The sequence below is a fragment of the Saccopteryx bilineata genome, chromosome 2 (assembly GCF_036850765.1).
Source record: "Saccopteryx bilineata isolate mSacBil1 chromosome 2, mSacBil1_pri_phased_curated, whole genome shotgun sequence".
Taxonomy (NCBI): domain Eukaryota; kingdom Metazoa; phylum Chordata; class Mammalia; order Chiroptera; family Emballonuridae; genus Saccopteryx; species Saccopteryx bilineata.
This window is the reverse complement of record NC_089491.1, coordinates 293,490,058-293,505,521: the sequence shown is the minus strand read 5'-3', so window position 1 is coordinate 293,505,521 and position 15,464 is coordinate 293,490,058. Positions and strand designations below refer to the sequence as shown.

The following is a 15,464-nucleotide window of genomic DNA, read 5'->3' as shown; positions in this document are numbered from 1 at the left end:
TAGAGTGGCTCTGGTCGCAACATGGCGACCCCCAGGATGGGCAGAGCATCGCCCCCTGGTGGGCAGAGCGTCGCCCCTGGTGGGCGTGCCGGGTGGATCCCGGTCGGGCGCATGCGGGGGTCTGTCTGACTGTCTCTCCCTGTTTCCAGCTTCAGAAAAATGAAAAAAAAAAAAATTACTTCCATAAAAAGATTATCCACTCAGTTATTTGGAAGGACAAGTGCTGGTTGAGTCTTGAGTTAACCTGAATGTTGTTTGGTGATCTTGTATTGCTTCCCTTATTGAATTAAATTAATTCATAAAAGAAAATGCATTTATACACTTCATTTTTTTAAGTCTCATTGAGGCCTTTCTACTGACCACCTCACTAGTGGAAATGCATAGACTGAAGTAACAAAGTGCTAGGTTCCATTCCTAACTCCACCACGAAGCTGCATGACTGACTGGAAGCAGATCGTTAGTTCTCGCTAAGCCTCAAGTTCCTCATCTGTTGGAATAATGTAACATAATTTTTAATATTGTAAAATAACTAAAATAATACGTGCCACAGTTTAGGCACTCAAATTACTTTCCTTCCATCCCTCTACCCCACAAATTAAGAACTCATAATATAGTAATGTTAGTAGTTAACACAGATCTCATTACTGTAAGCCAAGTGTTATTTCTAAGAAATAGGCATTTATTAAGTAAATTAATCCTCAAAGCAACTCTGTTCTATAGATGGAAAATACAATGCCCAGATAGTTCACACTCCCATCTTCTCATAGCACTGAAGCTGGAATTGGAACTCAGGCTGTTTTATTTAGTTTTCTGTTGTCCTCTTAACCTTGAAACAATACTTCCTATCTGGATAAATTTTCAGGATCATTTTATTCAAAAATCTATTTTATCTGTATAAAATCAAGGAATTATCTTAAGCTAATCATAAGTAACCATAGATTGCAAGTAAATTTTACTGTCTTAGATGCATTGATTTTGCAAATTAATTTTTCCAGTTTTCCTTGGCTAAAAACAGTAAACTAAAGCTGTAGGGTGAATACACCACTGTAAATGGCATCTTTTTCATGTATCTTTCAGCAAGTATCATCTAAAGAGCATAATAATAATTTTGAAATAAGATGTGAACTTCTCTTTTATTTCCAGGTTTGTTTAAATTATCCTAAACTCCCTGCAGTTTTTTCTTGTGATTTGCAAATTGCCTGTGACTCAGAAGTGCCATTTGGCTTTTTGTTCTGCCATCTAGTACTGTGTGCTGAATGTTTAACAGCTCATTTTTCTGATTTCTGACAGTGAAGCAGATGTTCTTGCTAAGTGTCGCTTTTCTTGAAATAAGTATGTCACTTTGAGGTACATTTTAACTATACCACAGCTTCACTTTTTCCAAACTCAGCACACATAATCTTCGTGAATGATATAGTTCACAAGATGTTGTTCCTGGCTTATATAAAAGTAGATTTTTCTAAGTGCATGACTAAAAAATAGACATTTAAATTTTTATAGTAAATATCAAAAAATAAAGTTAAAGCCCTGGCCAAGTGGCTCAGTTGATAAACCGTCATCCTCGTGCTTTGAAGTGACAGTTTCAATCCCCAGCCAGGACACATACGGGAAGCAACCAATGAATGCACAGCTAATGGAACAACCAAGTGGAACAGCGAGTTGATCCTTTTCTCTCTTTCTCTCTATATCCCTGTCTCCCTCCTAACCTCCCTCACTCTTTCCTTTCCCTCCTCTCAATGAAAATTGTTTTAAACATTTTTTAATTAAAAAACATATTAAAGTTAAAATTATACTTTATTTGAGCAGCTAACAAAGTGGAATTGTGAGGACATAGATTAAATGAATTATTTTTATATCCTATCTTTAATGTGATTTGAAGGTTTAGGATAGAGTTTTGGGGGGTAGTAGAAGTATCTTTGTAAAAAGACAGTACTACTAGCTTATTTAGGATATTTTCCAGACTACTTCTTGTATTGGGGAAAAATTTTTTGTTGCAGACCATGAATTTCTGGCTTTGGTCTGCTACTGCACTGGAACCTAACCAGTTGGCTGTTTTTGAAGTTGAAATACGGGATAAGTGTAAGATACATTGGATTTTGAAGATTTACTACTAATTTTAAAATGCAGAGTATCTGCTTAATTTTTATATTGATTACATAATTGCAGTAATGTTTTGGCTCTATTGAGTATGTTTTTAAAATTTATTTCACCAGTGTCTTACCTTTTTAAATGACAATTAAAATTTTTTTAAATTGCATATGTGAATCACATCGTGACTCGTTATATTTCTCTTGTACAACACTGATCTACAATATCCCTGGTAGTTTTGACACACCTAGATCTGTATATTTTTTTCTCTTTTTTTTATTGAGCAATGAAATTTATAATAATTCTTGAGTAGGAAAACATTAAAGAAACTGAAAAGTTTCTCTTTTTTTACTTTTAACAATTCTGATTTTGAAAACTACATGTTGAAAAATAAAATGCTAGTAGTCCATAAGTATTCTTTAATCTTTACTTGGGTCTATAGAATGTGACTGATAGTTTTAGGCATATTTGACTTAAAATTTTTTTTATTTTTAAAGGGAGTCAACCAGGCAGATTACGCTCCGATGGAAGACGGTGAAGAGACCTCTCACTCTTTACAAGCAGACAGTGGAGCTCCGCGGTCAGAGCAGCAAACCTCACAGCAAGATGGGCAGGGCAAAGGAGACGATGTCATTGTGATTGACAGTGATGATGAAGAGGAGGAGGAAGAAGAGAATGATGGAGATCATGAGGTAGATTTGGGTTGGAATCACCTGTTTTTATACTGCTGGATGAAATGCTGAAATCCTCAGGACTGCTAACGCATCAGCCAGTCAGTTTTGATTCTCTCTCAGTGTAAATCAGTTATTTTGCTTTTCTTTTATCCTGATTAGCTTCTAAAGTAGTATTTTATAGTGAATTGAGTGTAGAACAAATGATGGAAAACTCTAGTTTTATAAAAAATTGTTAAGCACTTTAGGATTTATTAGGTTAGTTGAATTTAATCTTAAATCTTATTGATAAAGTGACTATGGATTTAATTATAAGATCTGTGATTTCTGAAAATAATAGAAACTAGGGTGTTTTTTTTTCTCATGGAGTGCTGTAGTTCTCTTCAAAAGAAATTGAGGCGTCATGTTAGTTGAAGTATATTTTAAGTGACACTTTTATTTTGGGAGTCAATCCTAAATTGACAGCTTCATATTTGAGATTCTGTCATTAATCACTGTGTTTAAAAGCTCATAATATAGTATAATTTCATCATCAATGCTATATTATAAATTTAGAATTAAAGTGGACTGCTTGACACTGTAGACATCCAGGAGCTTTAATCTTTGAACTGATCTCATATTAGCAATTGAATTTCAGAATGGATTATTACTGTACTACTCCTAGTAAACGCCACAGTTTTGATATTTGCTAACACGGTACTAATCCCATAACAACTTTCAGTACAGCTCTTGTATCCTGATCAACAAAGTGTCACATTTCTAAGCATGGTACCAAGATGTGCAGCACGTATGTGCCATATCTTAGGCCTTTATTTATACTTGTGGATTTCTTCCTAGGATTATGAAGAAGATGAGGAAGAAGATGACGATGATGAAGATGACGCCGGGATGGGAGACGAGGGTGACGACAGTAACGAAGGCACCGGTAGCGCAGACGGCAATGACGGATATGAGGCTGATGATGCGGAGGTAACTGCGTCAGGATGACCAACCATTTTAGGGGCTGCCTTAGAAAACTTACTGTTCTCCAAGGCTGTAAGAGGCCTTATTCTCAGAACACTCCAACTTTTTATACCTTTGGGCTTTTTTTTTTTTTACTGTGGTTTAGTTTGGTTAGTATTTTTTAAGATAATTATATTTGATTTGTTTGCACTTAGAATTTGTATTTTGTTTATAGGGTGGTGATGGGACGGATCCAGGTACAGAAACAGAAGAAAGTATGGGTGCAGGTGAAAGTAATCAAAGAGCTGCTGATTCTCAAAACAGTGGTGAGATTTTTAGTCTCTTTCTCATTGAAGATTTCTGGTAATATTTTCTAAATTAGGATTGCTTTTAATTATCACATAGGTAATAAAACTTGGTTAGTAAATTGGCAAGCAAAAGGTTGGCTCTTGTTCTAGCTCTGTCATTTTATTCTGTCATAAAATCTGCTATATTTATACCTATGAAGTATAATTATGCCATCATTTCTACCTCATTGGATTATTGCAAGGTTAAAATATTTTGAAATCTTTAGAGTATGACAAATGCTATCTGTTGTTGCTGTTCTTCCTAAGTGGAAAGATTAAATCAGGAACTTCTACCAGCAGTTCACAACCAGAAGAGGTCAGTCTAATCAAGCCACATGTTTCAAGAGTTGTGAGAATTTGAGCTTTGCAATATTGTCTGCTTTTCCAATGAATAAAAGACTTTTTACCAAATATAGAATGCTTTTTGTTAAATCTTTGAAACAATGAGTCCTGGAGGGCCGTTGAAATGTTGTAGGCAGTAAAGGATTATGAAATTTATAGAAAATAACTTTTACTTTAGAATCACTTTCAAATGTGTTTTAAAGAATTGGTGATTACCTGGTATAATATCCTGGTTTTATAAGTAATACTAAGCCAATGTTATTAATAGTAATGTAGTAAAAACCTTACATATTTAGACTAGTGGGAAGCAGTGTCTCCTGAGTTTTCATATAGGCCTGTGTATTTTAAAGTACATGTTTTATGCTCATTTGAATTAAGGAAAGTAAGAACAGGCAGTTTTCATTAAAAAATGTGTTGTTTTTCCATTTTTCTTTTAATTTTTTATTTATTGATTTTAGAGAGAGGAATAGGGGTAACAGGAGCATGAAACATCAATTTGTAGTAGTTGCTTCTTAGGCAAACCCAGAGTTTCCAAATGGCGTCGTCAGCATTCCAGGTCAGTGTTTTATCCACTGCACCACCACAGGTCAGACTTATTTATTTTAAGTTTTTAAGAGAGAAATAAACAAATGAACATTAAACAATTTAATGAAGAATAGTTTTTAAGAGAGATAAGGTAGGGAGAGATTAATGATACTCTGGATAATAATTTACCTTTTTAAAAACATTTTCTAGATATAAGATACATCTTTGGCCCTGGCCAGTGGCTCAGTGGATAGAATGTCAGCCCAGCATATGGACATCCCAGGTTCAATTTCCTGTCAGGGCACATAGGAGAAGTGACCATCTACTTCTCTGCCCCCCACTCCCCCTCTTTCCCTCTTCCCTCCCGCAGTCAATGGCTCGATTGGTTCGAGCATGGCCCTGGCACTTAAGATAGCTCAGTTGGAGCAAGCACATCAGCCTCAGGCACTAAAACTCAGAACTCAAGCATGGGCCTCAGATGCGTTGCTGGGTGGATACCAGTCGGTCTCACTATCTCCCTTCCTCTCATCTAAAAAAAAAAAAAAGCATCTTTTTTGTATCATGAGGTTGGAATATAGAGGGAAACTTTTTGCCTTTTGCGGAAACCAGAGTGTGCCTGACTCTTTGGCCAAAATTCAAAACATCAGAATTTGGAGAAGGAAAGGTTTATTGGTCAAGAAGGTGCCAATGGAGAAGATAGGAGACCTAATGGTGCCTCAGATCTATCCTGCTAGCTGGACTAAGTTAAGTGGCTGGGGGGTTGGGGGACAGATGCGGAGGTGCTCGTAGGGCATATTTTAATCAGAGGACCTTGGAACTTGGCCATTTATGGTAAAAGGTTATCCACACAGGATCTTTCTGGACAAGGGAACCTAGGTATCTGAAGTGGTTCCAGTGTTTAAGTTCTGGTTATGTCCTGGTCCTTTGGTGGCGAGAAAGAGAGGTGGGAGCAGGTGACACTTTGTTCCAGGTGCAGCTGAAGATCAAAGTTCTTTCTTCTGCTTAATGCTTTATGTATGACTTGTGATTTTAGTCTGTTGTCTCTGAAAAACAATTCAGTATTTCATTAAACAGGATAGGCCCATTTTGAGCTGTTTCTGTGTTTACAACCCCCCCCCCTTTTGCTCATTCCTTAATCTCAAGGGAAATGGGCAACCAGGTGTAGGTTCAGTTTAGAGGAGAGGACTAGCTGCCCACATGCCCCTCTTGTCCAGCTCTTACACTTCACTGCCTCTTTCACAGTGGTCCCTGAGCCTCGCAGCGGGGCTTTAGGGTATGTGGTTTAGTCGGACCACAAGAGTGGTAGAGGTAGCAGCAGGCCAGGATACCTGTGCCCTAATGAGAGAAACAATGAAGAGTAGCTTTTGTTATATCCTCAAACCACAGTGAGCTGGCTCGGTTCAGAAAAGGGGCAGTTTGAGTTCTCAAAGATTTTAAGTCACTAGAAGGATTCAGGATCCCATCTAGTTTACCAGTAGAAAATAAAACTCAAAAAATCAATGGACTGCACCAGAATCTAATATCCATAATGGTATATTGTAGTTCCTGTTGAAACATAATTTTCATTTTAAAACCACCTCATTTTTACTAGAGATAGCCAAATTAAGACTTATCTGCGAAATAATTCTAGTTTCAATAAATTTGGCCTATTTGTATAAGTTCAGCAATAATAGTAACTAACTATATAGGGGCCTTTAAATATGCTTTGCTGGAATTTTCCTAAGGAATATTCAGATTGAACTTTAAATAGCCTCCTAAGACTAAGAATCCAAGCTGTCAGACTTCTGCAGTATTTAGAGATTTGGGTAAGATGCTCTCTTTTCAAGGTTCCCAACATACTTTGAGGTTCTTACTTTCAATCTCCCAAGGAGCAACCTTAGTTCCTCACCTGGTAAGACTGCTGTGAACCAATAAGGCACCAGGCTGTTTTCCCAAGGGGCTTCAGTTGACTGTCAAAGTCAGTTTTGACTGCTCAAAGCTTTGGTTTTATCTGAGTCTGCATGTCTCAAAAATGACATTCCAATCAAAATCTTGGTAATAAAACCAGTTTCCAATTGTATCCTTTTATAGAGATAACAGATTCTTATTGAACTTAAACACAAATAATCACTTTACTATGAAAAAGAAAAATATGCCTTGAAAGGTTCTAGATTCTGGAGGGATCTAAAAGGGAGAAAAAAAGGTTTCGATTTTGCTAACAGGTAAAATTTACCAAATTGCTAAGTCATTGGTAGACAAGTTTCCTTTATCTGGAAAACAAAAAATTAATAAGTCATCAATCTCAAACAGAAAAGTCATAAAAATTATAACCATTATCATCAGTTTATTCAGTCTTGTGAAATTAAACTTGTTTTGCTTGAATCCAGTTTTTCTTGATAATTGCAAGGCTGCTTCTCAAGACTCACAGGGTTTGCTCAGGGAAGTAGTTGCCTCAATCACTAGACATTTTGGAAGGTCTACCCCAAATCAGAAGCATTTTCTAAGTTTCTTTGCCATTGTAAGGGCATCAGCCTTGTGACAAAAAGCTTCAAGTCATCCACAATACAAACAGAATAACAACATACCAAACCAAGTGGCAGGTTAATGAAGTCTAGTTTACATGTACCATGGTGGATGAAGGTGTGCAAAAACCAAAAAAGTGACAGAACTGAGTTAACCAGATAGCCATCTTGGGTTCCCCATAGCCCCATCTATTCATTTAATTACAGTCATTGTTTACCCATCTTAGTTTCTCTGATTTAGAAACAGACTGTTGCCATGTTACAAGAACATCATGATGGCAAAAGTCTGGCAATGAGGAGTCTTTTTGCAAAAACAGTATGAACTTCATCCACATTTGCTACAATTTGATACTCAGTTTTAGTCATTTTATTGTAGCCCTCAGTTTTGGTCACAGATATCTTATGTCAGGATATCTCAGATTTCTAGCAACTTCAAATATATTTCTGGACATTTATAACATATAAAGAAAGCTTAATGTTATTTTTTATTTCACAATACTTCCTATATAATTTCAACACACCAAAATAAGCCTTGTTTAATATTTCTCTTAAGAGAGAAAAACAAATCTTTTGAGAAAGTTTCAGGGGTCCTTCTGGAATATATCAGTTATTCCCAAGTCATGATGATTTATAATTTAAACTTGGGAATGTTTGTCAAAATATATCAAAAGGTTTGGACATTTGGCTAAGTAGTATCATAAGTCATTATTAAGTGACACTTAATTGTCCATTTAAAGAAAAATACATGCTGATGGCCCTTACAACAGAAGCACTACAGTGACAGGTACTTTTAACTTTAGAAGAGCTCTGGCTAAAACCATAACTACCTTATTTCACTGTTTCTTTAACTTTCAAGTGACATGAATTTGCTTTGGAAGATAACATTGTTAGTACCTATAATATGAAAATATGTACACTTTTTCTTTGTCATGAAAGTGTGTGTCTTTGGAACTTTTAGATTTTCTATAAAGGTCTAAAACTTAAAAATAAATCAAGAAGTTTACATAGCAAAACAGTTTTTACTGTTTATAGGAAATTCGCTTAAGTAATCAAGTACTTGATTAAGACAATATAACACAAAATTATTATGTTGTTTTTTTCTTCTTTTTCCAAGTGAAAGGAGAGGAGATAGACTCCCACATGCGCCCTGATCAGGATCCACCCAGCAACCCTGTCTGGGGCCGAAGCTCTGCCCATCTGGGGCCATGCTCGCATCCAAGCCATTCTTAGTGCCTGAGGGCCATACAGCCCTCCTCAGCACCCAGGGCCAACGTGCTTGAATCAATTGAGCCATGGCTGCAGGAGGGGAAGAGAGAGAGAAGAGGAGGATGAGGGGTGGAGAAGCAGATGATTGCTTCTTATGTGTGCCCTGACCAGGAATCAAACCCGGGACATCCATATGCTGGGCCAGTGCTCTACCACTGAGCCAACCAGGGCCAAAATTATTTTAATAAAGCATAGAATCTTTGCTTTCTAAGCAGAAAACTTTTCCACAGTATCAGTAGCAGACCAGTAGTCCTTTTTAGCAGAAGATAAAACCTTACTCATTTTGTATCAGCTTACTTTTATAATTAAGTTAACTTGTTTAAATTTATTTAATCAAGTTTGACCACACATAAAAACTTTTTCAGTATTGTTAGAATTGATAATGACTTAGATATTAAGTGAATATCCATCATTTAATTTAGCTGACAAAACTTGAAAAGTTCCAAATTACCAAAGAGGTTTAGAAAATCATTTTAAGTACACTTGTACAATATAATCATTGCTAAAGAGTTGATCTAAAAGAAACTTCTTAATCCTACTTAACATTTATTTCATTTACTTGCTCCTAAGTTTAGATTACTTAGGCAAATTGTATACCAAGTTATTTTTCTTGCTTACAAATTTGTAACAGAGATAACATGAACTTGTATGACTAGTAAACCCAGGTAGAATAAAAATACTATTTAATGCAGATGATTCTAAAGATATGCCTCCTTAACCAAACCACCTTAAAATCAGCTTTAATATCAAATATTTTCCCAGAGCATGTGATTCTGAAAAAGATTTGGGTTAGTCTGTTATATTTTTTTAGAACTCACATATAAGTACTTGTTTAAGCCAGTTTAATACAAATCAGCAATCCTATTCTGGGTAGAAATATCCTATATCTAGAACATATATATTGACATATTTAAACATACAGGTGAATGTAGACAGATCTCATAGCTTTTATTTTAAAACTAGCTTTATAACCTAGGTACAGTGAAAAACTCAAGAGTAAAACTGGATCCCCATGATGTGTCTGGCAGATGGACTGAGTTAACATTTTGCTCAGATGACCATGCTTTGCATGCTGTAAGATGCCTTTAAAGTCATTTTAAAATGATTACCAATCAAAGAATGCATTCCATTGTCTCCAAGAGGTGTGAGATCCTTTCCTTCAAGGTTGCCCCTGAAAGTGGACTTGTCAACAAACATGGACAACAGAAAATGGAAAGCCAGGTGTACACCATAAAGTTGGAAGGCTCAGGAGGTAAAAAGAGTGGCTTCAGAACACATGAATTAAAAGAGATAGATTTTCCCGGAGGAAGATGGAGCTGAGGTGGAGTCTGATGGCAGCTGTCACGTGTCTGGTGACGATGGGGGAGAGGAAGAACCACAGACACAGTATTACTCCTTAACTTTTAAGCCAATGAGCAAAGTATCCACAGAGCGTGATAAACACACCCAACAAGAATTAGTACTCTCCTAACCAGATCCCACGTCAATCAGACAAGTTACAGATTTCAAATTCAAGTAGCCAAACAAATGCAAGTGCAATGGTTCAAGAATCAGATAAAAGTTCGACAGTTTTTACCCTCTTCAACAGGATACCACAGATCTAAACAGTTTGGCTTATTCTAAGGGAAAATGGAGAAGCAAGTTCCCAGTTGTACACTTCGGGCCGACTTACCCTGCTTCCATATCCAGTCCATTGGCCGGCTGAGACACATAGACACGACAGACATGACGCAGTCTACCAAAATCAAAGAAACAACTGATTAAAGCCCAGCACCCCTGCTTCTGCTCTCAGACGGATACCCCCAACTAAGTTCAAAATCCAGAGAGCTTTGTCCCAGGGAGTGAATGCCCATGTGAGAGAAAGGGTTCCCAGCTGCGTGCTTACTCCCAAAATGGAGCAACTTCCTCTGAAACAAAACCAGTCGCATGCCAAAGCCCAAAGACATGTTCTTATTCCAGGTGAGCTGTGTGCCAAGGGCGCCAGTGCCTGTCCGGAAAGTCCCTTCTGAGCCCCAAGGTGAAACAGCTTTGGCAGCTCTTCCAGACTCACTGAGGGGAACCCCAGCCGGGTTGGCCTTCCACAAGCACCAGTTCCTGTGTGTCTCATGAAATTGTAACGGAGTCCAAAGTTTGTGTGCCCATGATTCAAAAAGCAAAAACTTTTATTAGAGTTTGGAGTAAGGAAAAGTTTATTGATTGAGAGAGATACCAACTGAGAAGTTAGGAGGCCTCATGGTACCTCATACCCATCTTGCTCACTAGACTAGGTGAGGGGTTTTAAGAGGCTAAGGGAAACAGTGCTGGTGGGGCAAGTTCATTTTTGTTTGTTTTTTTGTTGGTTTTTTAAATTAATTTTGGGGGCTTACATTTGTTAATAAAGTTATGGAGGTTCCAGGTGTATAAGTCTGTAATACATCATCTGTTATTGTGTTCACCCAAGTCAGGTCTCCTTCCATCACCATGTATCCCCTCCACACCCCCTTCCTCCTCACCCCACCTCCTTTCCATCTGGTAGCCACCATATGGCAAGGCTAATTTTAACTGGGAGGTCTTGGAACTTAGCCATTTGTGGTAATGGTATAAACACCAGATCTTCTTGGACATCAGATTCTCGGCATCTGAAAGGTTCCAGTGTTGAAGTTCAGTTATATCCTTGTCCCCTGGTTGGGGGCGGGGTGGGGGCTGAGTCTTTGGTTCCAGGTGCTGCTGGAGGTCAAAGCTCTCTCCTCTCCACATGCTTTGCTGCCTGACTTGAGGTTTTGGTCTGTCGTCTCAGAAAAGCCATGCAGTGTCTTTGAGGATAGGACCTTTCTGAGCTGAGTCTGCAGTTGCATTTTTAGGTATTATCTAAAAGTTAAGTCTTTTGAAGGAAAGTGTTCATAGCCATTTTTCCCAGTTACAAAGCATGTAACAGGTGCAAATGAAGAGCACTTTATAGTCAAGGGGACATAGGCCTAGCAGTCTGGTAAAGATTAAGTAGTGGATACACTGTATACCTTGCCAGAAGTTATAAAAATGCTTTTTCTGAGCATGTATTTTTGTATTGAAGAAATTCTCACAATAAGCTGTCAGGTTTAAGTACCAGTGTGGAATCTGAGAAACAGAGGCAGGACAAGCAGTGTCTTAGCCCAGGTCACAGAGCTCTTAACCCAAATCACAGGCATAGGGCTAGAATCTGATTCTAGACCTAACTAAGACTTTCAAGCTAATAATTCTGTGATGTCCTATTCAATTTTCCAAGTAGCTTCTGTTGTTTCTACCGTGTATGTGGAAGACCCAGACATCTGAAGGACCATTGAAATTCAAAATTTAGGAAAACCAAAATGTAAGAGTGTCAGTATAAGGCTTGTTCCCAATCTTCATCCTTTTTGAGTGTAATACTGATACCAGTGATCTGACCTCTAGGTAATTTGTCCGTTTTGATAATATGAATCAAAAGTTATCAAATTTTTATTTTTTCATGTGTTAAACTAAGTGCTTTATGTCTATTATTGAAATCTTCAGAAAAACCTTACATGTAGGTTACATTTGCTTCTTTAGCCAAATAAAGAAGTGGATTCAATGAGGCTAAGGGACTTGTTCAAAGCCATACTACTAATAATCACACACCCATGATCTCTGGGTCCACCATATCTTGCTCCTTTCCTTGTGAAAGTATTAGTGAGCTGAACACTTCTACTGGCGAGAATTATACTTCAGGGGATTGTCTTAAGTTATTTTGAGGCAAATTTAATAGTTCAAAATAAGCTTCTTTTTTCCTACAGGTGAAGGAAATGCAGGTACTGCAGAGTCCTCTCTTTCCCAGGAAATTTCTAGAGAGCAGCCATCATCAGCGTCTGAAAGACAGACCCCTCGAGCACCTCAGTCACCGAGACGTCCCCCACACCCACTTCCACCAAGACTGACCATTCACGCCCCGCCTCAGGAGTTGGGACCACCAGTTCAGGTATTAAAGTACTGGTTGTTCTGAAAATGGAACTTGGAAAAATCTGAATTTTTCTCCCTCTTCATTAATTACTACTATTTATTTACTGATTTAGAAACTAAGTGAACTCTAAATGTTTTGGCATATTTTTATAAAATTCTTTGAATGGAAATGAATCTCTGGGTCTTTTTCCTTGAAAAGTCTGGGCTGACAAAAAATTGAAAATATAGTCATAGCAAGTAAAAGTCTGGTCAATTTCTATAGGTTACAAAAGGAAAAACATTTTCTTGGATTTTAATTAACGTTAAATGTATTTTAGCAGCTGACCACCATCTTTTGAAGTTTCTTTCTCTAAGGTGCACGTGTTTTTTTAAAAAAAGGAAGTTTCTATTCTGCTTTAACATATCATTTTTCTCTGTTTTTTATAGTCGTGTTAATTTCCACTTTTAATAGTAATAAAAATGTGCATTCATGTAGCACTCTTTTGGATATCTCTTAATCAGAAACTCTTGCAGAAACAGCAGGAAAAGAATAAAGGCTCTATTAATAACCTAGACCCTTTGTGTACGAAGCATTGTCAAGTGGTGATTCTACTAAAATAAGTACCACTGCTGAAGAAAACCTCATTATGTGAAAATATAAAATCTTAAAGGACTGTGTATGGATCCTGTAAAATAAACCAAATCTATCGATTTAGAATTGTCTAAATTGAGAAACAGTTTATTTGTAGTTAGCACTGCTATTTGAACTCCAAAGGATAATTAGCCCTAAGATCCAAAGGCATACTTACTAATTAAAGAAATTAGTTACAAAGAAATATCAAAGATTGGTTTTAAATATTGGTTAATATTTTGTCTGTTGGTTAATAAAATATCTGTCTTTTGGTTAATATTATATTCTATATAATTAAATAGTCACTGTTTAAAACTGCTTTAGTACGAGTTTAGTAGCAGTTTTTCCTGAGAAAATACCCTGATGATTATTATATCATTGGCTAACAATTTGGTTATTTTTTTACCAACGTAGTAAGCTATAGCTGTTGATATTTGGTGTTTCTTTTAATGTCAGGTTCCTTTAAGTAAAAATAATTCTTTTCTTGACACAGAGAATTCAGATGACTCGGAGGCAGTCTGTAGGACGTGGGCTTCAGCTGACTCCAGGAATTGGTAGCATGGTGAGTACCTTCCTACTGTGTAAAATCAATTTATATGTTCAGAAGATAGCTCTGTAGTTGATGCGTATGTTCCTGTCATGCCTGTTTATTCAGTTCCTGCTTTCTGGTTTTGTTTCAGCAGCAGCATTTTTTTGATGATGAAGACAGAACAGTTCCAAGTACCCCAACTCTTGTGGTGCCACATCGTACTGATGGCTTCGCTGAAGCAATTCAGTAAGTTAATTAAAGAAACATTTTATGGCTGATCAGATCCTTCCCGTTTCCCTGTTAATTTGGTTACATCTGATTGATTCATTATTTGTTGAGACCTTCTGTAAAATGAGTTTTAAGGATGTAGTGTTGGGGAAAATTATATAGAGTTGAATGAAGTACAGTTGCTTCCGTCAGGAATTTGAGTCAGTGTAACATTGGTTAAGAATGCGGACTGTAGCCAGACCAGTGGTGGCTTGGGATTGAGAGTCAGTTCAGGATACTGAAGTCCCCGGTTTGAAACACCGAAGACACCGGTTAGGATGCAGGCTCATCGGCTTGAGCGTGTGGGGCCTATGCTTGCTAACCATAACTCACCTCAGCTAGCAGTTTGTAAACCAGTCAGTGTCAGCCGCTTTCCGGAAAGTCAGCAGGTGAGAAAGGGTCGCTCCAGCCAACAGCTTCTGGGAGCCAGCCAGTAGTCAGCATTCTGGCGTAGCTCAGAACTCATAATTTTTACATAAGAGAATAACATTATGGAGACAAATTTTAAAATCTACCTGAAAGACGGTGTCCTTAACTAAAACAGTAGTGAAGTGGAAAGGGAAATAGATTCAAGAGTTACTATAGAGATGTGATCCATAAACATTAGCAGCTGGCTGGCAAGGAAGGAAGGTTAAGAAGTGGCTAGAAGAATGAGACAATGCTGGTCTGTATCCTGGATTATGGGCAGGAAGATGGGTGATAGTGTTACTAGGACGTGTGGAAAACAAGTTCCTATTCGTCTTAGATTTTTTCATGACCTTGGGAGCCATCTAGTGAACTCTTTCAGATAAGAAGTGGGCTAGAGAGGTGACCTGATTTATCTAAGACTGAACAGTGAAACAGACTAAGTTTTGTCTCCTGACTTCATTCTAGCTTTGTTATGTCTCGTGTTGTTTGTGTCACTTTTACTACTATGTATTTACATAGAGATTTCTAGCAGATTCAAGAAATGTTAGGCACAATTCACGAGATGTGAGTTATTTATGTATAAATTATGTACATGGAAGTCATATATACTGTGAATTAATTCATATTGTTGCCAAATTCTTTGAGAGGTAGTTTTTAAATGTTTGTATAAGTCAAAGTTCCTTTTTGAACTTTATTTTCAATCTGTTTTCATTTCGTTGATGCTCATTCTTTCTGTATTCTTGATATGATTGTGGTTTAAATGGGGTAACTTTAATTTCATTATAAACTACCTTGTGTCTTTGTAGTTCCCCGCAGGTTGCTGGTGTTCCTAGATTCCGCTTTGGGCCCCCTGAAGATATGCCACAAACAAGCTCCAGCCACTCTGATCTCGGCCAGCTGGCGTCTCAAGGAGGTAAGCAGCTAAATAACAGCTTGGATCTCCCGGGTGTGCATGTATTTGGTAATAAACTATTCTGGTGTGATTTTTTTTCTTTTTTTTAAGTAAGCACATATAAATATTAAAAGAGTTAATATTAAATA

At 37.3% G+C, this 15,464-nt stretch overlaps 1 protein-coding gene across 2 annotated transcripts in view; it reads left to right on the top strand.

Moving 5' to 3' along the window:
• Nucleotides 1–15,464, top strand: part of TPR (translocated promoter region, nuclear basket protein) — a 59,759-nt gene that overhangs the window by 37,498 nt on the left and 6,797 nt on the right. The window contains exons 41-47 of one of the 2 annotated variants that reach the window (XM_066261350.1): nucleotides 2,586–2,780; nucleotides 3,597–3,728; nucleotides 3,937–4,027; nucleotides 12,447–12,628; nucleotides 13,713–13,781; nucleotides 13,903–13,994; nucleotides 15,230–15,336. In XM_066261350.1, the coding sequence (XP_066117447.1) occupies nucleotides 2,586–2,780; nucleotides 3,597–3,728; nucleotides 3,937–4,027; nucleotides 12,447–12,628; nucleotides 13,713–13,781; nucleotides 13,903–13,994; nucleotides 15,230–15,336 (868 nt within the window). Of the gene's footprint in view, nucleotides 1–2,585; nucleotides 2,781–3,596; nucleotides 3,729–3,936; nucleotides 4,028–12,446; nucleotides 12,629–13,712; nucleotides 13,782–13,899; nucleotides 13,995–15,229; nucleotides 15,337–15,464 lie in introns of both variants that reach the window. The other variant, XM_066261349.1, reaches the window with a different exon arrangement.